The 25,401-nt window shown below is 42.6% G+C and overlaps 2 protein-coding genes across 3 annotated transcripts; both read left to right on the forward strand.

Annotated features, from left to right (window-relative positions):
- The first annotated feature begins 924 nt into the window (after nucleotides 1–924).
- Nucleotides 925–10,074, forward strand: LOC125509437 (putative DNA ligase 4). 2 transcript variants are annotated; one of them, XM_048674419.1, is made up of 27 exons: nucleotides 925–1,372; nucleotides 1,861–1,952; nucleotides 2,032–2,117; nucleotides 2,218–2,354; nucleotides 2,567–2,641; nucleotides 2,775–2,866; nucleotides 2,973–3,044; nucleotides 3,416–3,495; nucleotides 3,580–3,617; nucleotides 3,712–3,718; nucleotides 4,106–4,261; nucleotides 4,504–4,579; nucleotides 4,682–4,806; nucleotides 4,906–4,940; nucleotides 5,171–5,229; nucleotides 5,528–5,611; nucleotides 5,727–5,819; nucleotides 5,911–5,959; nucleotides 6,105–6,192; nucleotides 6,341–6,544; nucleotides 6,668–6,793; nucleotides 6,880–6,979; nucleotides 7,054–7,159; nucleotides 8,268–8,398; nucleotides 8,483–8,641; nucleotides 8,721–8,876; nucleotides 8,977–10,074. In XM_048674419.1, the coding sequence occupies exons 1-27, from the start codon at nucleotides 1,037–1,039 to the stop codon at nucleotides 9,923–9,925; spliced, it is 3,711 nt and encodes a 1,236-aa protein (XP_048530376.1). In that variant the 5' UTR covers nucleotides 925–1,036; the 3' UTR covers nucleotides 9,926–10,074. The 2 variants fall into 2 exon arrangements, with proteins under 2 accessions (XP_048530376.1, XP_048530377.1); XM_048674420.1 differs by having other exon boundaries at nucleotides 5,733–5,819.
- A 638-nt stretch (nucleotides 10,075–10,712) lies between these two features.
- On the forward strand, nucleotides 10,713–16,489 carry LOC125509438. Its single transcript, XM_048674421.1, has 9 exons — nucleotides 10,713–10,928; nucleotides 11,745–11,907; nucleotides 12,070–13,107; nucleotides 13,207–13,295; nucleotides 14,224–14,397; nucleotides 14,474–14,590; nucleotides 14,717–14,896; nucleotides 14,996–15,042; nucleotides 15,881–16,489. The coding sequence occupies exons 1-9, from the start codon at nucleotides 10,881–10,883 to the stop codon at nucleotides 16,116–16,118; spliced, it is 2,094 nt and encodes a 697-aa protein (XP_048530378.1). The 5' UTR covers nucleotides 10,713–10,880; the 3' UTR covers nucleotides 16,119–16,489.
- The last annotated feature ends 8,912 nt before the right edge of the window (nucleotides 16,490–25,401 follow it).

Below are 25,401 nucleotides of genomic sequence, written 5' to 3' on the forward strand. Positions count from 1 at the left end.
TTTTTAATTTATGGCCTTCATAATTTTTCAATACATGTCTATGTTACTCATACACATTATCAATTTTCTTTATACATCTGGAACTTTTTTTGATACATCCAGAACATTTTTCCAAATACTGTTTGGCTCACGCTCGCTACACGTGAGCTATAGACGCGCCCTTCGGTCCTTCTACCCAAAATTGAACGACGGCATTCCTCGGAACCCTCTCGAGCTCGTGCGGGAGAGAAAAAATGGTCACGCTAAATTTATAAAAGACAAACATGACTTCGTGGGAAAAGGTCTTGTTGTGGTATGGTAGTAAAATTCCTGGATATACAAGGTGCGGACCTATATGTGTTCCGGACAAAATAAGATTTAGAGCCATATATCGGACAATGATGTCCAGATGGGAAAACATGAATAATGTTCATCCATTTGAACATGCAAAGGAAAAGATAAAGTGGGACCATTTTAACTCTAATCACAATGGTATGACCTATGAGCAAGTGTCTACATCCAAGTTGTCAAATGCTATGTTTAGCTGCCTGGCATTTAGAGACCAATCCAGTGTTGGAACTATGCTCAGTCGTCAAATATCCCAAAGTCGTTAGATGCTATGCATAACTACTTGCTAAATAATCCATGTATTTTAATACAATTATCAATAGAAAAATTGTATTATTCTAAGCAAATAACAGACTGCACAAAACGGGGATGCTTTGGACTAGAATCAACAATGTGAAATAAACTAGACACTGAAACACAAAAATCTCTTACTCCTTTTTTTTTGACAATAAAAAATATCTCTCACTCCTTTGTTTCGGGCCTTGTACGGTGACGGACGAAAGCAAAGGTGGGCCAACGAACGAGTGTAGTTTGTCTGTTGGGCCTTGTTGTACACAAAAGTAAACCACGTCATTTCCTCCGAACCCTCTGGAGCTCGTGCGGGAGAAGGAACCAAGGAAAAAAAAACAATATAGCGGCGGCGCAGTTTTGCAGAGAGGCCCCTGGTTCGACCCTCTGCCGTCCCCACCCCGCACCCACGACGCCGGCGATGGCGGCGACGGTACGGTTCGGGCTCCTGGTGGCGATGTTCCAGGCCATGACGCGGGACCGCACGTCCGCGAAGAAGCGGGGCCGCCTCCGCACGTTCCTCGACCGCGCCTACGGGGCCAGCGGCAGGGACGACTACTTCAGCGCGCTCCGCCTCATCCTCCCGTCCCTCGACCGCGAGCGCGGCTCCTACGGCCTCAAGGAGGCCGCCCTCGCCGCCGCGCTCGTCGAAGCGCTCGGAATCGCCAAGGACTCCCCCGACGCCGTCCGCCTCACCAACTGGCGCCGCGGGGGCGGCGGCCGCAACGCGGGCAACTTCTCCCTCGTCGCCGCCGAGGTACAGTCGGGACCATTTTTTTCCCCACCATTCAGCATTGTCGTTCTCCGTAATCACAGCGTCGCCTCGCCGTTGATGGATTGTTGTATGGGGTTCGATGGATTGTGCCAACTGATTGAATTGTGTAGGGTTTAGCCGTTGAGGATTAGAGGTTGACTTAGGGGATTGACCTTTCAGCTGTGTGCTTGACATGATGTTCTTCATATGCTTAGCAATGTACCACTGGCTATCGTCAGTGTGTTCTCTGTGATTCGGGTGCACAACTTGTAACGAAAAATGGTCTAATGGCTCGAAAGTAGAAGGCTGGAAGCCTTATTGGTAGTTGTATATGGTGTCATTGGTTTGATACTATAAATGTATAAAGAAACGCCGATTCAATTCAAAATGCATGTGGCTGTATTGATTTATCAAGATGCTGCTTGTTGTAGCAGCTTATCTTGCCTTTTTTTTTCAGGCCGCTTTTGACATAATTTCCTTTTTCTACTCAGGTGCTGCAGCGGAGGCAAGGAATGACTTCTGGTGGGTTGACAATAAAGGAGGTTAATGACGCACTTGATCGTCTATCTGCAAGTGATACTAGGTAGCTTATGCATCTATTTCCTTCGCATTCGTGTATGACTGAAAGTCAGAAATCAGAAGTTCCTCCTCATTTTATATAGGTCTGAGAAGGCTTCGGTTCTTTCAAGTATGATCAAGAAAACCAATGCCCTTGAAATGAAGTGGCTTCTCATGATCATTATTAAAGGTGAACTTGTTCTACAGACTATTGTTTCTTTATGCTTAATAATTGATGCACATTCCAACAGTACTTCTGAATTTCTTTTGATGTTCCTGTACCATCATAGACTTGAAATTGGGGATCAGTGAGAAGAGCATATTCCATGAATTTCATCCTGACGCTGAGGACTTATTCAATGTCACTTGTGACTTAAAATGGGTCTGTGAAAAGCTTAATGATCGAAGTCAAAGGCATAAACGTCAGGTGATTATGCTGTTGCTTGTACTTTGTTTCTGACACATACTATTCGTGGTTCAACGGTCAAAGTCTTCAAAATGTAGTATTATTTCGTAGCTCTTACCTTTTGCTCTTTTGTCTATGCATGGAGCCATCTTTTGGATGGATAGGTCATTGAATATCTTTCAGGCACACACAATTTTCTCATTACTTCTGTTACTCCTATGTTGTATGATCAGGATATAGAAGTCGGAAAGGCTGTGAGGCCTCAGCTAGCTATGAGAGTCGGTAACGCTTCATCTGCATGGAAGAAGGTATTTCCTTGTTTTTTCTAGCTCCTAGTGTGACACTGCATGTTGTAACTATTGCCAAGGAAATACCCTCTCTGTATTTCTCTTTGGCATCACCTGAATCTGCTTCGTCAAACTGCCACCTCCCTGTCTCCAGCTTCATGGCAAACCAGTGGTTGCTGAGTGCAAATTTGATGGCGATCGTATCCAAATTCACAAGAATGGGGAAGAGATTCATTTCTTCTCACGGTAAATTAAATTGTTCCATATTTACTTGCACATTCTTCTGAAACGTATAAGTTTTTGAGTTTACAGAGAGCCTCATCTTGGCCCACTAATGTTTTCTGTATGTCAGGACCTTTCTTGATCATTCTGAATATACATCTGGGATGTCCAAATTTATTAAGGAAAATATCCTGGTTGACAGGTATTGTTTATTATTACTAAGCAGTAGTATCCTCTTTTTTTGGGGGTACTGTAGCATTAATAAGAATGATGCTAGACTTTGCATGAAAGAAGTCCATCTCAGGGCTTAGTCCTATCATAATAAACAAATGGACAAAATCTTTCCAGTGATTATTGGAACATGTAGTCAGTTTGTTGGTCTTATTTGGCTAGTTAGCTAGATAGACAAACCCGAATGTGCTGAGTTATTATGGGATCATCTTGCCCCTTATATTATTTCCTTGACAATATAAGCTCTCTGTGGGAATGATATCAATGTTTTGTGTAGATTATTTCACAATACAACTTGGTCACTCATTCTTAACTCTGATATGAATTCAACTGAATCCTCAGGTGTATTTTGGATGGGGAGATGCTTGTTTGGGATACTGCGCTTAATCGGTTTGCTGAATTTGGCTCAAACCAGGAAATAGGTTTTTAAACTTTCATTGGAATTAGTAATATTTTGCATGTTCTGTTGAATATTTTACAGTGAACTCAAACTATTTTATTCACAGCAAAGGCTGCTAGTGAGGGGCTGGAGACAAATCGACAGGTTTTATCATTAACTTGTTCACTATAGGTTCATTTTAGATTCACCCTGGTATGGCAGTCCCTATCTAACTGAAATTACCTTTTTCCCCTTGCAGTTGTGCTGTATCCTTCACTTTTAACTGCTTCTTGCATCTTGCTTTCTGTATTGATACCTACTCCCTCTGTTCGGAATTACTTGTCTCGGAAACGGATGTACCTAGAACTAAAATACGTCTAGATACATCCATTTCTGCGACAAGTAATTCCGAACGGAGGGAGTAACTGGCAAATTGGTAATGAAACACCTTTTGGGTTTCAGTGTCCTGAAAACACTAGGACATTTGTTTCTCGCTTGGGTAGATCTATATGCATTTAACACATGACCTGAAATTTATTTTCCTTTGGTTCGCAAATACTTAATTATGAGGAACATTATTTTACCCTTCAGTTTTTCATATCACTTTTTCTTTTCATGCTGGCCATGTTTTGCTTGACGCTAGGAATGTACAGATATTGCTTTTGACATTCTTTATTCTGGAGACACTAGTGTTATCCACCAAAGTTTGTCGGAGCGGCACGAAATTCTGCGGAAGGTTGTCAAACCTTTAAAGGGTCGTCTTGAGATTTTGGTTCCAACAGGTGGTCTAAACACCCATCGCCCCCCAGGTAGCTCCTGAAAGTTATATGCCGTCTCAACTTGACATCTGATTCAAATAAATAAATCTAGATGACATCTTCAAAAAATTTGCCACAGGGGTGTTAACAGAACTGTCCTTTTGCTTTGACATGTTTTTTTTTTTTATGTTTACAAATTTATTTTCTGCAGTGCATAACGAGCTTGATTTTTTTGCTATATCTTTTTTTTCCTTTCAGTAATATGTAACAGTAGTTATGCTTGCAAATTGTAGATGAACCATGCTGGTCCATTTTTGCTCCCAATATTGAAGACGTTGAGAAATTCTTCAAGGAGACTGTCGAAAACAGGTTTGTTTCCACTTCCTAAACACAAAACAACGTAGCAATCTGTTTGTAACACTAATAACTAAATGTGGTCTCATGATTTTTCAATCCATTGTTTGTGATTAGAGATGAGGGAATTGTACTAAAGGACCTTGATTCCAAATGGGAACCTGGTGATCGAACTGGAAAGTGGCTTAAACTAAAGCCTGATTATATACATGCTGGTGCTGATCTGGATGTTATTATTATAGGTCAGCATCATCATGCTTACTTGAAGTATTAACAGTAAACTTTTCCACCTGTTGATTGAGTGCAGTGATTGAGTGTATGTCCATTCCTTTATTTTTTAGGTGGATATTATGGATCAGGGCGTCGAGGAGGAGAGGTGTGTACATGTGCTTGTTTTGAATTTCACATACTTCTTTCACTGTTCTGGTTTCAACATTAACACTAGCTGAGGTGCAAAGTTTTGAATGTGTACTCTTGATTCTTACATAACAACTCATGACTTACCAACTGCAATTTTCTTGTAATGCTAAGACTATACTTAAATTATCTTTGTTCTTCCAAGTGGATGCTATGAAGGAATTCTGATCATTCGAAACCGATTTATAGGTTGCACAGTTTTTAGTTGGTCTTGCAGTGTCTTCAGATGATAATAGTCACCCCAAAAGGTAAGCAAACCTTTTCTCCTACAGTAGTTTGTGTACCTTTATATCTACCAATGTGGGGGAAAGTAGGTGGATATATGGTTAAGAGAGGGAATTCGGTTCTCCTAATACTATATTGACGTTCTTAATAGCTAAGTTCTGGTCTCAAAAGGAAAAAAAGCAAGTAAAAAAATTATAGCATTTTGATCATTCAGTTTTTCATGTTCTAATAGTTCTCAGAGTGTTTCTTATGAGCTTTTGATATGGTCAGATTGTCAAAGTTTTTGTTTCCTACCTTTATGTATTTTGCTATCCTTGCAAGATTTCTTTCATTTTGTCGAGTCGGTACTGGTCTCTCCGATGAAGAACTTGCCACTCTAGTCGCGAAACTGAAGCCCCACTTTAGGTATATTGTCTTTGTTTCTGCTTTTGCATTATTATTAGTTTAGTATGCTACATGTTTGAATTTATTTGTTAAGGCACCCCATTTCCGTCTCATGAATGGCTATTTTTTTAATCATCAAAAGTGGAACCCCCAAAAAAACACCCAGATTTTATGAAGTAACAAACAATTTGAAGGAGCGGCCAGATGTTTGGATAGAAAGCCCTGATAAGTAAGCTTTCTTTAATCGTTTGGGTTCTTGGCTTCTTACTAGCCAGCCTCAGCTGTAGCAAGCATCTGATCTGCTAAATCACGAATTGCAGGTCAGTCATACTATCTATAACAAGTGATATTCGAACAATTAAATCCGAGGTAATTCATTTTAAAGAATCGAATACTTGTTGTATTGCAGTCTTTAAAAAAGTTATGCTCAAGAAATATTTCTTCTTGTCCAATTTAGCCAATCACTGATTTGCTCTCCAGTTGGTTTTTGACAATTGCTTCCAATATATTGAAGGTTTTTGCTGCCCCATACTGCTTGAGGTTCCCCCGCATTCAACGAGTGAGATATGATAAGCCATGGCACGAGTGCCTTGATGTGCAATGTAATTCTTTTTTGCGCTTTTAATAGTTTTTTTGTATCAATATCCTCATTTCAATTTGAATATCTCACAGTAAGGCACATTGCTTCTGATGCCCATGCATATTGATTATATATCTGAAAGATGAACTCTGGAATATTGATCATTGCAGCATTTGTGGAGATCGTGCACTCAAGTAATGGGTCAATGCACAAGGCAGAAGATGATAAGAGTCTGAAAAACGACAACTTACAGAACCCAAAAATAAACAAAAGGGGGGAGAAGAAGAATGTATCAATCATCCCTTCACATCTTATGAAGACTGACATATCAGGCTTAAAGGGCGAAACCCTGATATTTGCAAACACGATGTTCTGTATCCTTTTTTTTGGCATATATGCCACTACCTACACATTTGTGTAGAAGGTCAAGCAACTATATCTGCATCTTTTTAAAGCACACCATATATTCGGACTGGTACATTCCTTATCATACTTAGATTTTGTCAACACCCCTCCGTCATATAACCTCGACTATTTCCATAAACTGGTTGTGGAGAATGGAGGATCTTTCTCGATGAATCTTAATGACTCTGTTACTCACTGCATAGCAGCGGAGAAGAAAGGTATTCCACTTTTGTTGTGCAGGGCTACTTTTCCTTATCCTGGGTGCTGAGTACATACAGTTTGAGGCTATTTGCTGCACTCTCAGGTATCAAATATCAGGCGGCCATACGCCACGGAAGGATCATTCATTATTCCTGGATCTTGGACTGTTGCAAGCAAAAAATACTTCTTCGTTTGCAACCCAAGTTCGTCCTTTGCTTATATCACATATTCCTCTAATCTTTTTACCCAACATATTCTAATGCATTTTGCTGTGCAGGTATATCCTCTTTCTTGCAGATTTTGCCAGGCACAAATTTCCTGAAGAGATCGACTCGTACGCAGATTTTTACTACTGGGACATCGATGTTTCTGACCTGAAGCAGGTACAGAGCTTATTTTTGTATGCGGCAAATGCTTTATCTCCTTAAACACATGTGACAATTTTTCAAAAATCAAGATGTGTTACGGGGGTCTGAATTAATCATGCTACCAGCTATAGTATGGCTGATAGCATTGTTTATAGAAGAATGACGTAGACAGCAGGCTATAGAAGCTGATGGCATTGTTTATAGAAGAACGACCTAGACACCAGGCACCAAACCATGACAGTTGAACCCCAATGGGTGGGTTCAGGGGCGGAGCCACGTTGGGCTACCAGGGTGCACATGCACCAGGGTCCAACATCTTTTTTCCTTGCAATCAGCCCATAAAAGTTGGTGTGTGCACCCTGGTATTTCATGGGCTCTGCACAATTTGGTGTATGCTCCTTAGCCCATGAGCTGTGCACCTTGGCCTTGTTTGGCCTAGATCTGCCCCTGGGTGGGTTGATGTTCATGCGGCCCCACAAACTGAGTGGTGCTCAGTTCTCTCAGTCAGCTATATAGTAGAAGGTGCACATAGCCACATACTACAGTACACCCTGTAGCTAGCTGGAAGCTACATGGGATTGCTACAGTACATATATGAGCAATTTGCAAACCCCTCAACATGAGCCTTGGGACAGATGAATCTGAAATAGGCTATAGCTTTAGGGATATCTGAAGGCCACATTTATGTACATCCCGTGAATAAAGCCTCAGATAGAGAAAGCACTATTTGATAGTATCTCTTTGCTAGAGAAATCATGTTGCGATATCCCTTTCAGACACATAAATCTTCGACAGATTTCACCAATTTAAATCTCCCTAATAATGGCCATCAAACAACTCACCCAACGAGCACTGTTAGAGTTTGAATGACAGCACAAACATAATTTTGGATTGTTACTTCGCCATAGATCCACGTATTGTCGCATCCCCTGGCATTGTAATTTTGTTGTTAAAGTGGTTTTATCACATAAAATTCTTAGCTTGTGCTGAGAAGGTTGCTCTGACTAGCAAGTGGCAGGAAAGGTGTTGCTGGCTGTGACTTGAAATATTGTTGCTTTTTGCCCTTTTTATAAGGGCTAGTTTATGGTTATAGTTTCAGTTCTTTCATTGATTCATTGTTCAGATATTCATCAACATGGACAAAGTTACTGTCGATCCAAGCATGGTACACCGGTACAAAAAGAAGTATTATGCAGATGAAAGATTCTGCTTCTTCCAGGGTTGCTGCGTTTACTTGTATCATGCACCTTTAGTGTAAGTCTCATTTACTGCCAAATATCATCTTCCATGTAATGTCAATACTTATTTGTTTCTCCTTTTTTTGTTTTCTTCCTGAAGGAACGAGGACTACAATGTAATATCTGATCTTGCACTAAAGAGGGTGAAGCAGGACCTTACAATGCATGGTGGTCAGTATTGCAGCAGGCTTGCTCCTGCTACCCATTTGGTTATAGTTTCAGTTCTTGAGGTGTACAATTTTGACATATTGTACAAGAGGTGATGATTTAATGCTTTTTTTTGTATATTATGTGAGTGACAGGGAATAGGAACAGTAATGAGTCTATTGTTTATGCAGCTTCTCTCCAGCTGAGAGGCGTTACCTACACGACAAAAGATTGCATGTTGTCAGTAACAAGTGGTTAGAAGATTCAGTGGAGAAACAAATGAAATTGCCTGAAACCGCCTACAACCTTAAACCGGATACATTAGAAGAAATACAAATCGAAAGGAGGTATATGTTGAATGTTCACATTTGAAGGTTCAACGTATCCACCATTTCATCATCTCTGAAAACAACTATTTACCTTTTGATTGTTGATGTTTTATTTCAGTGAGGAAAAGGCCCAGCCCTCTAATGACAAGACTGCTGAAAATGAGGAGGTTGAAATATCTCATGTTAAACATGCAAGGAAAAGGGGCAGGGCGACAAGCAGTAGTTCGAGAACTGTACGGGCTGCTCCTAGGCCAGTCCGAACAACAAGGGCTAGAAGAGGAAATAAGCAGGCAAAAATAGATGATGGTGAACCTGAAGAAGACGGTCCTGGTGAAACAGGTCAAGATGATGAAAAGTCGAACACAGATCCCATCTCCAGGATGGAAGAAGATAGCAGTGACAAGCACCAACGACCACCTCGAGCTGCTCCTAGACCAGTTCGAAGAACAAGTGCTAGAAGAGGAACCCGGCAAGCGAAAATAGACTATCGTGAATCTGACGAAAGCGGCCCTGGTGAAACAGGTGAAGAAGATCAAAAGGTTGGCACAGATGCTGTCGTAAAGATGGAAGAAGATAGCCTGGATGAAAACCAAGGACCGCCTGCAGGGGCCCAGTTCATCACATTGGACGATCGAGAGCCCACAGTCGTCAAACTGAGTGCCGCAGAGGAGAAGACAGGCAGTCCAAAGTTCGAAAGCAAAGGAACTTCCCAAAGAACAGACGCTGGTGAAGGAGAGAGCATGGCAGGTGAGAAGATAGAACAGATGGTTGATCCTCTGCACGCGATGCTCCTCGACATGATACCGTCGCTTAGGGAAGACGCGAGCAGCGATCCCCCAGCCAAAGTCGAGCATGATCCGCCGCGTGTGAGAAGTTCCATGTCGGATAACAGGGCTCCGGTGCCTGAGACAGGTGGTTCTGCATCCAATCCCGTGGCTCCGGCACCGCCGGCAGGAAGTTCGTCATACAGTGCGGGGGTTCCAGCCCCAGATCCAAATCCCGCGGCTCCCAAGAAGAAAAAGGTGAGCTACAAAGATCTGGCCGACGAGTTTCTGAAAGATTGGTGAGAGTGCTTCGGCTCTGTGGGCTCGGGGTAGCACGTACGCCGCACGTCTTTTTCACCGTTTCCACGGTCCTGTAAATATGACAGATGCTTGTAACCATCAACCTTGTCCGTACCATGGCCCTAGTTATCTCGTGGAGTGAGAGCATAGCAGAGACTGTGAGTTGTGCCTGAAAAAATTGATGCTGGACCAAACTGTGATGGCTTCCAGCACTCGGTGGCCTGCAGTGTGTACCGTAGCCGCGTCGGTAGCCTGGTTCGGCCCTATGGATTGGTTGGTTTTCCGTCAGGCGTCGACGCGTCCATTGCCGATGCCGTCGTGCGCTTCAGCCGGCGGCCAACTACAGAACCGCTTACGCACCAGGACGGCCCGCCTGTCCAGGTCTCAGATGAGGCCTCGTGTAGCGGAAGACGCACGACGCGACACCACGGGCTCACGGTGGGCGTGACGGGTGGTCGGCAGCACTGTGAAAGAAATGCACACGATGTGTGACGGGTGGACCACATTGAAACTTGACGTGCCAACGGCCTCCGTGTCGGCAACACCGGACAAGTCTAGTATTTTTCTAAAAAAAAGGTCCTCTGGTTGCCGTCCTAGTCAACCCACCGTGAGACAACGAGCCACACTATCCGTGTCACTGACAAGCCGGTCTCCTCGCGCCCCAGCCTCCCAGGAAGGTTGGAGCCAAGCGCAGCCCCCCGTGGCACTCACTGACCGTATGCCCCCCACGGCTAATGCGGCCCCAGTTGCCATTCTATACGCCATGAATATTCGCGAGTAACTGGCGCGTCCCCATCCGAGCTTTTCCTCCTCACCTGTCGTCTCCCTCGACTTCTTTCTTTCCATCCGTCACCCCTCTCTCTGTCTCACTGGTTTTCTCCACTCCCCCAACCTTCATGTCAGCCCCCTTCTCCTTGACCAAAAATCCAGCCCCTTTCCACTTCTGGAGGCGTCGGCGATGGCATTCAAGCAGGTCTTCTGCGCCCTGCGAGAGGTCTTCCCGCAGGTATGGATTGGTCCGGCTGGCTGGCTCCACAAGATTTGTTCATGTTTTTGTTTGGAATACCTCAAGGTCAATTTCTTCTATGTAAATATGTAGTAGTCCTATTTAGCAAAAATAAAATAAAAAATGGAGTAATTCATCTAGCTTACACGCGAAGATTCTATTTGGAGAATCTTATTTTCGGTCCTCTGCATTTTGGATTTTCCTGGGCGTGCTCTAGCTCCTACAAGGCACCACCGTATGGGTTGCCGACGAACTGTTTGATGAAATCTATTAATAGGACAATTCAAAAGATCTGTTGATAGACTCCCGGGAGCATTTCAGTTTTTCTTGGAGGGAGGTAAATTTCTGCTTTAGGCCAATAAAGGATAATTTATAATACTATTGAGAGAGAATGCTCTGCTCAGTATGTACAATCATATATGGAAGGGACATCAGTAGTAGGTCTGCACGTGCATAATATAAGTCCAGCCAAGTAATTATAGGCAAATACAGTAAAAGATAGTGACAGAAGATGCAAGGAGCCAACAGCCAAGTAAAATGCACAAGTATCAAGTCATTTATGCTGACATTATTCAACCTTTCCAAAAAATAAATATAAAATTCTGACATTCATTGTGCGGCCTTGGTGGATTATGGATTTCCCTGTCAACCAATGCCAAACATGGTTTACTTCATCCTGGAGACTGGATTCATTAACATGAACCACCTCCTACTGTATTTACGCGACCAATTCTAATATATGTGCAACTGTACATCAAGATAAAGAAAACATGGCATATTTAAGGTTATTTTTTCCCCTTTGTATTTGTGTTACAGGTTGATCTTCGAATATTGAAGGCTGTAGCCAGTCAGTATTCCTCTGATGTTGATGCAGCTGTTGGATTTGTTCTTTCCGATGTCATTCCAGCAGTAAGCGAACCTACTGAAACAGTTTTTACACTCCAAGATGTTGATTATGCAGAACACGACCATACTGATTGTAAGTAACTTTGTGCACTGTGTTTTGCACCGTTTTTTTTCATTCCTGTTGTTTGTTTTCATCCATTACATGGAAATACTTGTAGCAATCAAATATGTGCATCTGCTAGTTGTTTATTCAATGGGGCCTTCAGTCTCATGCTTGTTTGTTTCCAAATGTTAGCCAGGAAATCTAACTTGCACTCTGGAGGGATATCATTGGTGGATCTAGGAGCTCGAGAGGATACCAGTGCCCTATTTGGTACGTCAGCTGAGAGCAGTGGCACTGTTGGTGAATGTGATCCGTTTTCAGATTATGATGGACCATTCCAGAGTAAGAACAAAATAGAAAAATGTTCCCAGATCGAGGATAAAGTGGTGATAAATGAAACAAGAATTCCTACAACAGTAATGAACAGCCTTCTTCAGGAGCATTATGCTCTGCTTGGATCGTCATCGACATCTGCAGCGGAGCCACATATGATGGAGTATGAGCAGTCTGATTCAGGAGGATGTAATGATCATTGTGCAGCTGAAAAAGATGAAGTGACTCCAGAGACTGAAATAGGCAACCGCAAACACTGTAATGATAATTATGAGCTATCAGATTTGCTTGCCTCTTCTGGGAATATGTTGCCATTATTTAAGGAGAGCCCTTCAGATTGTGCAGTGAAACATGGAGGGCAAGTGCCTCTGAAACTTTCTGATGAGGTAAGTAAACATGATTTCGACAAGTCAGAAGATAACTGTTACTTGGAAACCTTACTTGTGAATTTTCACTCAAAGGAAGACAAACAGACATCAAAGAATTTGCCAAATGCTCCAACTGTCCATACGCTCTCCAACCCAAAGGATAATAATGACTTACAAGTTCTGTTTGAAAACAAAGATAATGCTGGAGAAGAGTTGGGTGCACTCTGTACTGCAGAAAATACCCCTGAGCTCCACAAGTCAGCAAATGATGGCAACTTCTACAATTTATTTGGCGATCTATGCACAGTTGACGAGACAACAAAAGTACCATTGAATTTTACTGAGGAGAAAAATGAGCAGTCTTTTGTTAAGCTAGACGATCAACACAAGCTATTTGACTTATTTGCCTCATCCAAAATCGTAGATAATTCATTACAACCCTTTCAAGAAAAGGGTGGTTCCGAGACAGTTCATAATGAGGAGCTACCTTCAATACATCTCAATTTCAATAATCGCCGAACTTTTACTAGTACGTGCAATTTCGATGGTGATAAGTACTACTCCTTATGCCCGATGGTTGAGCTTGATGCAGATCAGCCTAATGAAGAATGGATGATGCCTGGTGCAGATAAAAGTGAGGGATTTCTTGATAACTCCACTCAGTCATTTCATATCACTGAAATAAACAAGAATATTTCTGATATCACTAAAAGCAAGGTAACTGTTGTACGACTAAGGCTTTCTCCTTAGAAACAATATTTTTAATCCTACTTGTCAATAAACCACTTTAAAAGCTCAGTATGTTTTTTCGTATCTTCTTATTAGTCTCAGGCCAGGTGTTTTTTATATCAGTTTGATTTTAATATATTACCCTTTATCGAAAAAAAACATGCTTATTAGTCTAAAAATACGGTACAAAGCCAAGTCAATGGGATTGCTTTTGATTCAATCCTTACTCTTAATTATGAAATCACAAATTATCAGTTACCTAGTTATGTTTTTGTAAACTGTGAAGTTTAATCTTTTATCAGTCATTGGTATGCATGCAGCCAGTAATTTCTCTTTTTTCTCACTTGAAAGCATTAGGAAAATACACTGAAACAAATTGAGAAACATATGTTCTGATTCTCAAAAAAATTGAGAAACATATGGGTCCTGCTTTATGTCCCGATTTGGATGGCGTGCCACTGATAGACTTCTTAGTTTATAGAGTAGTCTTGCTGTGGGTATAATAGCTCTTGGTTGTTATTGGCCAGGATATTTTGGCCTCTTCTTCTTTAGTCGAGATTATTTTTCTTGTTGATGTAATAAACTCTGTAATAAGTGTGGCTGCATGCATCTATGATGCAGAGGCCGGGGTTAAAAAGCTTCCATTATCTTAATAAAATGGGTCCTGCTTGATTGGCACCAAAAATTTCCAAGCCAATGTTTATTGAATTTTTTGCTTTGTTTAAGGCCTGAATTTTCCAGATTAGTCATTGGTAAGCCAAGATTTTGCATGCCAACACTTGCCAAATTATGGTACCGAATTTTGTAATAAAATTTAAACTATACTGTAATATACATAAGAAAATTTGGTTAAATATACAGAACACAATAGTTTGATCATGAATTTTTTAGAAAATTCACATAAAGCTCGTTGCAGGAATCATTGAGCTGTTTGTATGAATCAACAATCATGAAAATGAAAGAGGTTGAGCTTCAGGAGGAAAAGTCTCGACTAGCAAAACAAAATGCTGACAAGGCACATCAAAATTTTCTTGCCATGGCAGAGCACTTTAACCAGCTCATTGAGAATTCGAAAGAGTCAAATGATAAGGTACCATGTTCTTAATGCTCTGGTATCTTCATATGTATTGAAAAATGAGGCTTACTATTCATTCATTCATAAATAGCAAGCTCAAGTATTGTGTGGAGAAAATTGTTCGTTGGTGGCTCTAACTCAGGACCTTCAGTCTAAGCTTACCAAATTGGCTGCTCAAAGAAATGAAGCGCTTACAGCTGTTCAGGAGGTAACAACAGCTAAACTTAATTAAGAGCGAAGTGCCAACAGAATAACATTGAACAAGGATGCTGTTATTTTGTGAGTAAGAAATTGATAGTAATGTTTTATGTTCATGCCCAATTCGAGTGCACAGATTAAATTTCAACTAGATGCACGTCTAGCAACTTCGATGGAGGAAGAGGCTGCAGCAATGGAGCAAATTATTCAAGAAGATAAATTAGCTCTATTGTTACGTAAAGAGAAGGAAGCTACAATGGGGAGCATAATGGAGGAGTCAAGAAAGCTCCAAAAGGAAGCCGAAGAGAACATTTTGGTAATAGGCAAAATTTAGTTTGTAGATTTTACTGTTTCTTTCAATTGTTGCTCTTCTTGCATACCTTGTATTAATGGATTCAAAAATTTCTCGTTGCAGCTGAGAGAACAATTGCTGGACCAGGGTCACATCATTGATATCATGCAGTATGTTACACTCTCCCACTAATATAGGCTTACTGCTCATTCATACATGCATTTATTTGACCGGTGTTAGTGTGTATAATTTTAAAATGAGGCTCTGCCATACTATGTCGTGTACATCCTTTTGTTTTGGAGCCTATCTCGATAGGAGGGTGGGTGCACTCCCCAACCACCCAACTCTTCATCCAAAACTTGGGTGACTTGTGTCTTCTTCGTAGTGAAAAATCTTGTTAACAACCTTGCCTTTCCATCTGGTAGCTGACTACCAACCTTTGTTGGACAAAACTGGTAACAAGTTTGTGGCTGTTGAGCGGGATGATCATCAAAGGAGGGTGGCTCGTCATGGTGAAAACGATTCTGCCCGCGATTCCATCCACACCATGATGGCAACAGAGATGCCCAAGTGACTGCTCGAGGCCATCGATAAGTGGTTGCGCAAGTTCTTCTGAACTGATCACCTCGATGCTAATGGTGGCAACTGCTCAGTAGCATGGTACGATGACTGCAGGCCGGTCGAGCTGGGGGGCCTCGGCATCAAGAACCTGTAGAAATTGAGCTTGGTGCTGCATGCGAGATGACACTTTTTTTAGCATAACAGTGAGGAATTCCCCACTGCAATTTTTATATTGTTAACATAAATCAATACTATATGATTAACAAGTGTCAAACAAAGTAAAAAAAAACAGAGCTAAAAAGGAGAAAATTCGTAACTAGTGAAGATTACTAAGCCATGCTTTCAATTGAGCTGTATACTGTCTTCTAGCTCTTTGGCCAACCATAGTTAGCTCTTGTATTATCGATACAACCTCTGAATATGAATGCCCTTGTTTTACTTTCGTAGGGGAGAAATAGCAAGCATCCAGGCCCGTGTAAGCAAGCTTAAATCAGCCTTGGTGACGACTAGCAGCTCAGCTAATTCTTCCCACAAGAATGACTGCAAGAGTGCGTCAGTTGACACAGACCGGCCCTTGGGGAGCAATGAAAACAGAGATGATCTGCCTCAGAGGAACCATGCTAAGGACCATATGACGTCTTCGGATGATGACGATGACGAATGGGAGGTGCTGGAAGCAAATTAAGCCTAGAGTGATTCAGTTCACTGTTCAAATATGTCTTGGTCAATAAGAGGACATCATTTTGGCTCATCCAAAATTTATGTGCCAAGCAGCAGAATGTACACAGAATATACAGCCCCACTAGTGCACACGGCAGATTCATGCACCAAACTGCTACTGTCGGAAGACTGAACCTCCAAACAATTCAGGTGTTTGGCTCTCGTGCTTTGTAAATATGCAGATGTGCCGATGGACATATATCAGTGTTTACTGTTGTAATTAAACTTGGTTGTAATCTATCTATCATGTAAATAAACATGAAGTTATGTGCCTATGTTTGTTCGTAGTCAAGTTTATACATATATATTGGCAAAGAATGTGATTCAAATGTATGCATGTTACCTTTTCCCCGATACAGGGCGCTTTTTATTAACTCACAATGTCGGATCAAGAGAATAAAAACATCATGAGCACACACCCGACATATGATTATGACTAGCAGGCGAAGGCGCAGCGCAACGCCGCGCCCGTGCTTGAGCTGGTTATTGGTTTATTTGGTTGATATTTTTGTTTGAAAACTTGAGTAAAGCTAGCATAGAATAAGAAGGGTGAGAGCAGGGGAGGCCTATGGCGGGGCGGTAGACGGCAGTGGCAAATCGACTTTATGAAAAAACCAATGAAACGACAAATGAAGTCGGCGGTTGCTGCTTCCTCTTTGATTACTTAGGAGCACATGCACTGAAATGTGTGCCGAAATCCCTTGCCATTTTAAGTTGTGCCTTCCTTGTGGGCAGAAAATGTGGAAAGTTGTTAATAGAACTTGTTGCTTCCCATTTTCTTCTTAATGTTTATCTCCAGCCTCAAGCTTCTGGGTACAACTTGGGATTAGCGGGAGGATCAGAAGATGAATCGTCTTGTGATGCTATGCTGGCCTGTAACCAGATATCACCTGAAACTATATTGTATGTCTGGAACAATTGGAGGTCAATAAGAGTTAAAGTCCTATCTCATCTTCGTCACTCCGTTGGCCAAGAATCAAATGATTGTGCAGTTAGGTATGATGATCTTTGTGCTAGATACTTTAGGTTGAGAAAAGATGGTGACAATGACCGATATGTGGTTCTTAACATGAATTCAAGGGTGCTTTCTAACCTAGACAGAAGCTCTTTGCAGCAAGATGACAACATACGTTGGCTGGATTCTATTCAATTTCATTCATTTGTTCAGAATTTCTGGATAAAGGAGCTATTTTCAATTAGTTTGGCTGTACTCAAAAAGTTATCTTGCCTTCAGTTCTCTCCACAGCAGGCATCTTCATACGCCCTTGGGAGAAGTATCCTTATCATGTACGAAATTGCAATGTTTCTGAAGGAGCCAGAGTTTGGTTTTCCCATAAGCACCATAAAGTTAAGAAGCTTCTTTGTTTGGTGCGAAAGGCGCTTCTTAGAGTTTGTTTCTCATGTTTGGAGGGATGGGACCGTGAAGCCCCTCTTGTGTATGCCTGAATCACCAACTGCATATGATCTGATAACTGATTCCCTTAGCGCAAATCTCAGGCCAACATATAAGAAACTGACTCATGGGCATCTTGGGAGAGTTACCATGTTTTTGCTACATCTAGGACGATGTACATCAGAGCAGTCAGAAGAAATGCTGTTTTCAAGACTTCTGCAGTACCTGGACAAAGAATCCGAGTGGGCAAAAAAAATTCAGTCCCTGAAGATATTTAATTGTTCGGGTGGGATTTTTGGCAGCCCCCCCCCCCCCCCCCCCCCCCCCCCGATTTTTGGCACCACCCCTCGGATCTGCTGCCTTGGCCTTATCAAGAATGGCAGCCAAGGAGTCGACCACCACGTTGAATAGGAACGGAGAGAAGGGGTCGCCCTGGCGAACCCCACAGAGGGTGGGGAAGTAGGGTCCAATCTCGTCGTTGATGTTTACCACAGTCCGGCCGCACGAGACTAGCTGCATGACTCGGGTGACCCAGCGATCGCCAAAGCCCTTGCGGAGGAGGACTTCACGAAGGAAGGACCACCGAACCGTGTCATAGGCTTTATGGAAGTCAAGCTTCAGGAAGACCGCCCTCTGGCGCTTGGAGCGGACCTCGTGCAGAACTTCGTGGAACACCAAGACCCCATCGAGAATGAACCGACCTTGGATGAAGGCGGATTGGTTGGGGTGGGTCACGGAGTTAGCGAGCAGGGTCACCCTATTGCCGCGATTAAGGGCATGAACCCGTCTTCAGCTCCGAAAGGGGCCATAAGGGCGGAACTGGCGAATGTCCGAAGCACCCGGGACCTTAGGGATTAGAGTAATAATCCCATAGTTTAGGCGGCCTAGGTCCATGGCCCCACATAAAACTCATCAAATAGTGCCATAACCTCGGGCTTGATAATTTGCCAGAAGGTTTGAAAGAACTTCACTGGGAGGCCATCCGATCCCGAAGCTGAAGACGGGTTCATACCCTTAATCGTGGCGAGGACTTCCTCCTCACCGAAAGGGGCCATAAGGGCGTTATTATCCGTGTCCGAGACCAGCTGGCAGCCCGACCAAGTGTCCAGGGCCAGCGAGGCGCCACCCCGAGGGGTGGCGGAGAATAAGGCCTTATAGAAGCCGTCTACGTGAGTGCGTATCTCCGAGGGACGAAGGAGGATGGTGTCACCGTCCCAGATGTTGGAAATATGCCCTAGAGGCAATAATAAAGTGGTTATTATTATATTTCCGTATTCATGATAATTGTCTATTGTTCATGCTATAATTGTATTAACCAGAAACCGTAATACATGTGTGAATACGTAGATCGTAATATGTCCCTAGTAAGCCTCTAGTTGACTAGCTCGTTGATCAATAGATGGTCATGGTTTCCTGACCATGGACATTGGATGCCATTGATAACGAGATCACATCATTAGGAGAATGATGTGATGGACAAGACCCAATCCTAAACGTAGCACAAGATCGTGTAGTTCGTTTGCTAAAGCTTTTCTAATGTAGTATCATTTCCTTAGACCATGAGATTGCGCAACTCCCGGATACTGTAGGAATGCTTTGGGTGTACCAAACTGTTGGGGAACGTAGTAATTTCAAAAAAAATTCCTACGCACACGCAAGATCATGGTGATGCATAGCAACGAGCGAGGAGAGTGTTGTCTACGTACCCTTGTAGACCGAAAGCGGAAGTGTTAGCACAACGCGATTGATGTAGTCGTACGTCTTCATGATCTGACCGATCCAAGTACCGAACGCACGGCACCTCCGAGTTCAGCACACGTTCAGCTCGATGACGTCCCGCGAACTCCAATCCAGTAGAGCTTCATGGGAGAGTTCCGTCAGCACGACGACGTGGTGACGATGATGATGTTCTACCGTCGCAGGGCTTCGCCTAAGCACCACTACTATATGATCGAGGTGGATTATGGTGGAAGGGGGCACCGCACACGGCTAAGAGATCAAGAGATCAATTGTTGTGTCTATGGGGTGCCCCCTGGCCACGTATATAAAGGAGTGGAGGAGGAGGGGGCCGGCCAAGAGGAGGAGGCGCGCCCAAGGGGGGGCAATCCTACTCCAAGTAGGTTTTGCCCCCCTTTCCTATTCCAACTAGGAGAAGGGGGGAGGAGGAGGTGGAGAGAAGGAAGGAGAAGGGGGGCCGCGCCCCCTTCCCTTTCCCAATTCAGATTGGGGCAAGGGGGGCTGCGCGCCACCTCCTGCTGCCTCTCCTCTTCCACTACTTTGGGCCCATGAGGCCCAATAACCCCCGGGGGGGGGTTCCGGTAACCCCCCGGTACTCCGGTATATATCCGATAACCCCCGGAACCATTCCAGTGTCCAAATATAGTCGTCCAATATATCAATCTTCATGTCTCGACCATTTCGAGACTCCTCGTCATGTCCGTGATCACATCCAGGACTCCGAACAACCTTTGGTACATCAAAACTCATAAACTCATAATATAACCGACATCGAAACGTTAAGCGTGCGGACCCTACGGGTTCGAGAACTATGTAGACATGACCGAGACATGTCTCCGGTCAATAACCAATAGCGGAACCTGGATGCTCATATTGGCTCCCACATATTCTACGAAGATCTTTATCGGTCAGACCGCATAACAACATACGTTGTTCCCTTTGTCATCGGTATGTTACTTGCCCGAGATTCGATCGTCGGTATCTCAATACCTAGTTCAATCTCGTTACCGGCAAGTCTCTTTACTCATTCCGTAATACATCATTCTGCAACTAACTCATTAGTTGCAATCCTTGCAAGGCTTTAAGTGATGTGCATTACCGAGAGGGCCCAGAGATACCTCTCCGACAATCGGAGTGACAAATCCTAATCTCGAAATACGCCAACCCAACAAGTACCTTTGGAGACACCTGTAGAGCACCTTTATAATCACCCAGTTACGTTGTGACGTTTGGTAGCACACAAAGTGTTCCTCCGGTAAATGGGAGTTGCATAATCTCGTAGTCATAGGAACATGTATAAGTTATGAAGAAAGCAATAGCAACAAACTAAACGATCAAGTGCTAAGCTAACAGAATGGGTCAAGTCAATCACATCATTCTCCTAATGATGTGATCCCGTTAATCAAATGACAACTCATGTCTATGGTTAGGAAACATAACCATCTTCGATCAACGAGCTAGTCAAGTAGAGGCATACTAGTGACACTCTGTTTGTCTATGTATTCACACATGTATTATGTTTCCGGTTAATACAATTATAGCATGAATAATAAACATTTATCATGATATAAGGAAATAAATAATAACTTTATTATTGCCTCTAGGGCATATTTCCTTCAGTCTCCCACTTGCACTAGAGTCAATAATCTAGATTACACTATGATGATCCTAACACCCATGGAGCCTTGGTGTTGATCATGTTTTTCTCGTGGAAGAGGCTTAGTCAACGGGTCTGCAACATTTAGATCCGTATGTATCTTGCAAATTTCTATGTCTCCCACCTGGACTAAATCCCGGATGGAATTGAAGCGTCTCTTGATGTGCTTGGTTCTCTTGTGAAATCTGGATTCCTTCGCTAAGGCAATTGCTCCAGTATTGTCACAAAAGATTTTCATTGGACCCGATGCACTAGGTATGACACCTAGATCGGATATGAACTCCTTCATCCAGACTCCTTCATTTGCTGCTTCCGAAGCAGCTATGTACTCCGCTTCACATGTAGATCCCGCCATGACGCTTTGTTTAGAACTGCACCAACTGACAACTCCACCGTTCAATGTAAACACGTATCCGGTTTGCGATTTAGAATCGTCCGGATCAGTGTCAAAGCTTGCATCAACGTAACCATTTACGATGAGCTCTTTGTCACCTCCATAAATGAGAAACATATCCTTAGTCCTTTTCAGGTACTTCAGGATGTTCTTGACCGCTGTCCAGTGATCCACTCCTGGATTACTTTGGTACCTCCCTACTAGACTTATAGCAAGGCACACACCAGGTCTGGTACACAACATTGCATACATGATAGAGCCTATGGATGAAGCATAGGGAACATCTTTCATTTTCTCTCTATCTTCTGCAGTGGTCGGACATTGAGTCTTACTCAACTTCACACCTTGTAACACAGGCAAGAACCCTTTCTTTGCTTGATCCATTTTGAACTTTTTCAAAACTTTGTCAAGGTATGTGCTTTGTGAAAGTCCAATTAAGCGTCTTGATCTATCTCTATAGATCTTAATGCCCAATATGTAAGCAGCTTCACCGAGGTCTTTCATTGAAAAACTATTATTCAAGTATCCCTTTATGCTATCCAGAAATTCTATATAATTTCCAATCAGTAATATGTCATCCACATATAATATCAGAAATGCTACAGAGCTCCCACTCACTTTCTTGTAAATACATGCTTCTCCAAAAGTCTGTATAAAACCAAATGCTTTGATCACACTATCAAAGCATTTATTCCAACTCCGAGAGGCTTGCACCAGTCCATAAATGGATCGCTGGAGCTTGCACACTTTGTTAGCTCCCTTTGGATCGACAAAACCTTCCGGTTGCATCATATACAACTCTTCTTCCAGAAATCCATTCAGGAATGCAGTTTTGACATCCATCTGCCAAATTTCATAATCATAAAATGCGGCAATCGCTAACATGATTCGGACAGACTTAAGCATCGCTACGGGTGAGAAGGTCTCATCATAGTCAATCCCTTGAACTTGTCGAAACCCTTTCACAACAAGTCGAGCTTTGTAGACAGTAACATTACCGTCAGCGTCAGTCTTCTTCTTGAAGATCCATTTATTCTCAATTGCTTGCCGATCATTGGGCAAGTCAACCAAAGTCCATACTTTGTTCTCATACATGGATCCCATCTCAGATTTCATGGCTTCAAGCCATTTTGCGGAATCTGGGCTCACTATCGCTTCTTCATAGTTCGTAGGTTCATCATGATCCAATAGCATGACTTCCAGAATAGGATTACCGTACCATTCTGGCGCGGATCTTATTCTGGTTGATCTACGAGGTTCAGTAATAACTTGATCTGAAGTTTCATGATCATCATCATTAACTTCCTCACTAATTGGTATAGTCGTCACAGGAACCGGTTTCTGTGATGAGCTACTTTCCAATAAGGGAGCAGGTACGATTACCTCATCAAGTTCTACTTTCCTCCCACTCACTTCTTTCGAGAGAAACTCCTTCTCTAAAAAGGATCCATTCTGAGCAACAAATGTCTTGCATTTGGATCTGTGATAGAAGGTGTACCCAACAGTCTCCTTTGGGTATCCTATGAAGACACATTTCTCCAATTTGGGTTCGAGCTTATCAGGTTGAAGCTTTTTCACATAAGCATCGCAGCCCCAAACTTTAAGAAACGACAACTTTGGTTTATTTCCAAACCACAGTTCATAAGGCGTCGTCTCAACGGATTTCGATGGTGCCCTATTTAACGTGAATGCGGCCGTCTCTAAAGCATAACCCCAAAAAGATAGTGGTAAATCAGTAAGAGACATCATAGATCGCACCATATCTAGTAAAGTAAGATTACGACGTTCGGACACACCATTACGCTGTGGTGTTCCGGGTGGCGTGAGTTGCGAAACTATTCCACTTTGTTTCAAATGTAGACCAAACTCGTAACTCAAATATTCTCCTCCACGATCAGATCGTAGAAACTTTATTTTCTTGTTACGATGATTTTCAATTTCACTCTGAAATTCTTTGAACTTTTCAAATGTTTCAGACTTATGTTTCATCAAGTAGATATACCCATATCTGCTTAAATCATCTGTGAAGGTGAGAAAATAACGATATCCGCCACGAGCCTCAACATTCATTGGACCACATACATCTGTATGTATGATTTCTAACAAATCTGTTGCTCTCTCCATAGTACCGGAGAACGGCGTTTTAGTCATCTTGCCCATGAGGCACGGTTCACAAGTACCAAGTGATTCATAATCAAGTGGTTCCAAAAGTCCATAATTATGGTGTTTCTTCATGCGCTTTACACCGATATGACCTAAACGGCAGTGCCACAAATAAGTTGCACTATCATTATCAACTCTGCATCTTTTGGCTTCAACATTATGAATATGTGTATCACCACTATCGAGATTCATCAAAAATATCCACTCTTCAAGGGTGCATGACCATAAAAGATATTACTCATATAAATAGAACAACCATTATTCTCTGATTTAAATGAATAACCGTCTCACATCAAACAAGATCCAGATATAATGTTCATGCTCAACGCTGGCACCAAATAACAATTATTTAGGTCTAAAACTAATCCCGAAGGTAGATGTAGAGGTAGCGTGCCGACCGCGATCACATCGACTTTGGAACCATTTCCCACGCGCATCGTCACCTCGTCCTTGGCCAGTGTTCGCTTAATCCGTAGTCCCTGTTTCGAGTTGCAAATATTAGCAACAGAACCAGTATCAAATACCTAGGTGCTACTGCGAGCTCTAGTAAGGTACACATCAACAACATGTATATCACATATACCTTTGTTCACCTTGCCATCCTTCTTATCCGCCAAATACTTGGGGCAGTTCCGCTTCCAGTGACCAGTCTGCTTGCAGTAGAAGCACTCAGTTTCAGGCTTAGGTCCAGACTTGGGTTTCTTCTCCTGAGCAGCAACTTGCTTGCTGTTCTTCTTGAAGTTCCCCTTGTTCTTCCCTTTGCCCTTTTTCTTGAAACTGGCAGTCTTATTGACCATCAACACTTGATGCTCCTTCTTGATTTCTACCTCCGCAGCCTTTAGCATTGCGAAGAGCTCGGGAATCGTCTTATCCATCCCTTGCATGTTATAGTTCATCACGAAGCTCTTGTAGCTTGGTGGCAGTGATTGAAGAACTCTGTCAATGACACTATCAACAGGAAGATTAACTCCCAGTTGAGTCAAGTGATTATGATACCCAGACATTTTGAGTATATGTTCACTGACAGAACTATTCTCCTCCATAGCTATAGAACTTATTGGAGACTTCATATCTCTCAATCCGGGCATTTGCTTGAAATATTAACTTCAACTCCTGGAACATCTCATATGCTCCATGACGTTCAAAACGTCGTTGAAGTCCCGATTCTAAGCCGTAAAGCATGGCACACTGAACTATTGAGTAGTCATCAGCTTTGCTCTACCAGATGTTCATAACATCTGGTGTTGCTCCTGCGGTAGGCCTGGCACCCAGCGGTGCTTCCAGGACGTAATTCTTCTATGCAGCAATGAGGATAATCCTCAAGTTACGGACCCAGTCCGTGTAATTGCTACCATCATCTTTCAACTTTTCTTTCTCAAGGAACGCATTAAAATTCAACGGAACAACAGCACGGGCCATCTATCTACAATCAAACATAGACAAGCAAGATACTATCAGGTACTAAGTTCATGATAAATTTAAGTTCAATTAATCATATTACTTAAGAACTCCCACTTAGAAAGACATCCCTCTAATCTTCTAAGTGATCACGTGATCCAAATCAACTAAACCATAACCGATCATCACGTGAAATGGAGTAGCTTTCAATAGTGAACATCAATATGTTGATCATATCTACTATATGATTCACGCTCGACCTTTCGGTCTCAGTGTTCCGAGGTCATATCTGCATATGCTAGGCTCATCAAGTTTAACCTGAGTATTCTACGTGTGCAAAACTGGCTTGCACCCGTTGTAGATGGACGTAGAGGTTATCACACCCGATCATCACGTGGTGTCTGGGCACGACGAACTTTGGCAAGGGTGCATACTTAGGGAGAACACTTTTATCTTGAAATTTAGTGAGAGATCATATTATAATGCTACCGTCAATCAAAGCAAGA

Source organism: Triticum urartu, chromosome 5 (assembly GCF_003073215.2).
Source record: "Triticum urartu cultivar G1812 chromosome 5, Tu2.1, whole genome shotgun sequence".
Classification (NCBI taxonomy): Eukaryota; Viridiplantae; Streptophyta; class Magnoliopsida; order Poales; family Poaceae; genus Triticum; species Triticum urartu.

Excerpts from the sequence above, each read along its gene's own strand:
- LOC125509437 (XM_048674419.1), top strand. The coding sequence starts at position 1,037 with ATGGCGGCGACGGTACGGTTCGGGCTCCTGGTGGCGATGTTCCAGGCC. Across the intron at positions 4,941-5,170 it reads CAGGGCGTCGAGGAGGAGAG|GTTGCACAGTTTTTAGTTGG; the intron begins GTGTGTACATGT and ends ACCGATTTATAG. Across the intron at positions 6,193-6,340 it reads CGAGTGCCTTGATGTGCAAT|CATTTGTGGAGATCGTGCAC; the intron begins GTAATTCTTTTT and ends TGATCATTGCAG.
- LOC125509438 (XM_048674421.1), top strand. The coding sequence starts at position 10,881 with ATGGCATTCAAGCAGGTCTTCTGCGCCCTGCGAGAGGTCTTCCCGCAG. Across the intron at positions 14,398-14,473 it reads CGAAAGAGTCAAATGATAAG|CAAGCTCAAGTATTGTGTGG; the intron begins GTACCATGTTCT and ends ATTCATAAATAG. Across the intron at positions 15,043-15,880 it reads CACATCATTGATATCATGCA|GGGAGAAATAGCAAGCATCC; the intron begins GTATGTTACACT and ends TTACTTTCGTAG.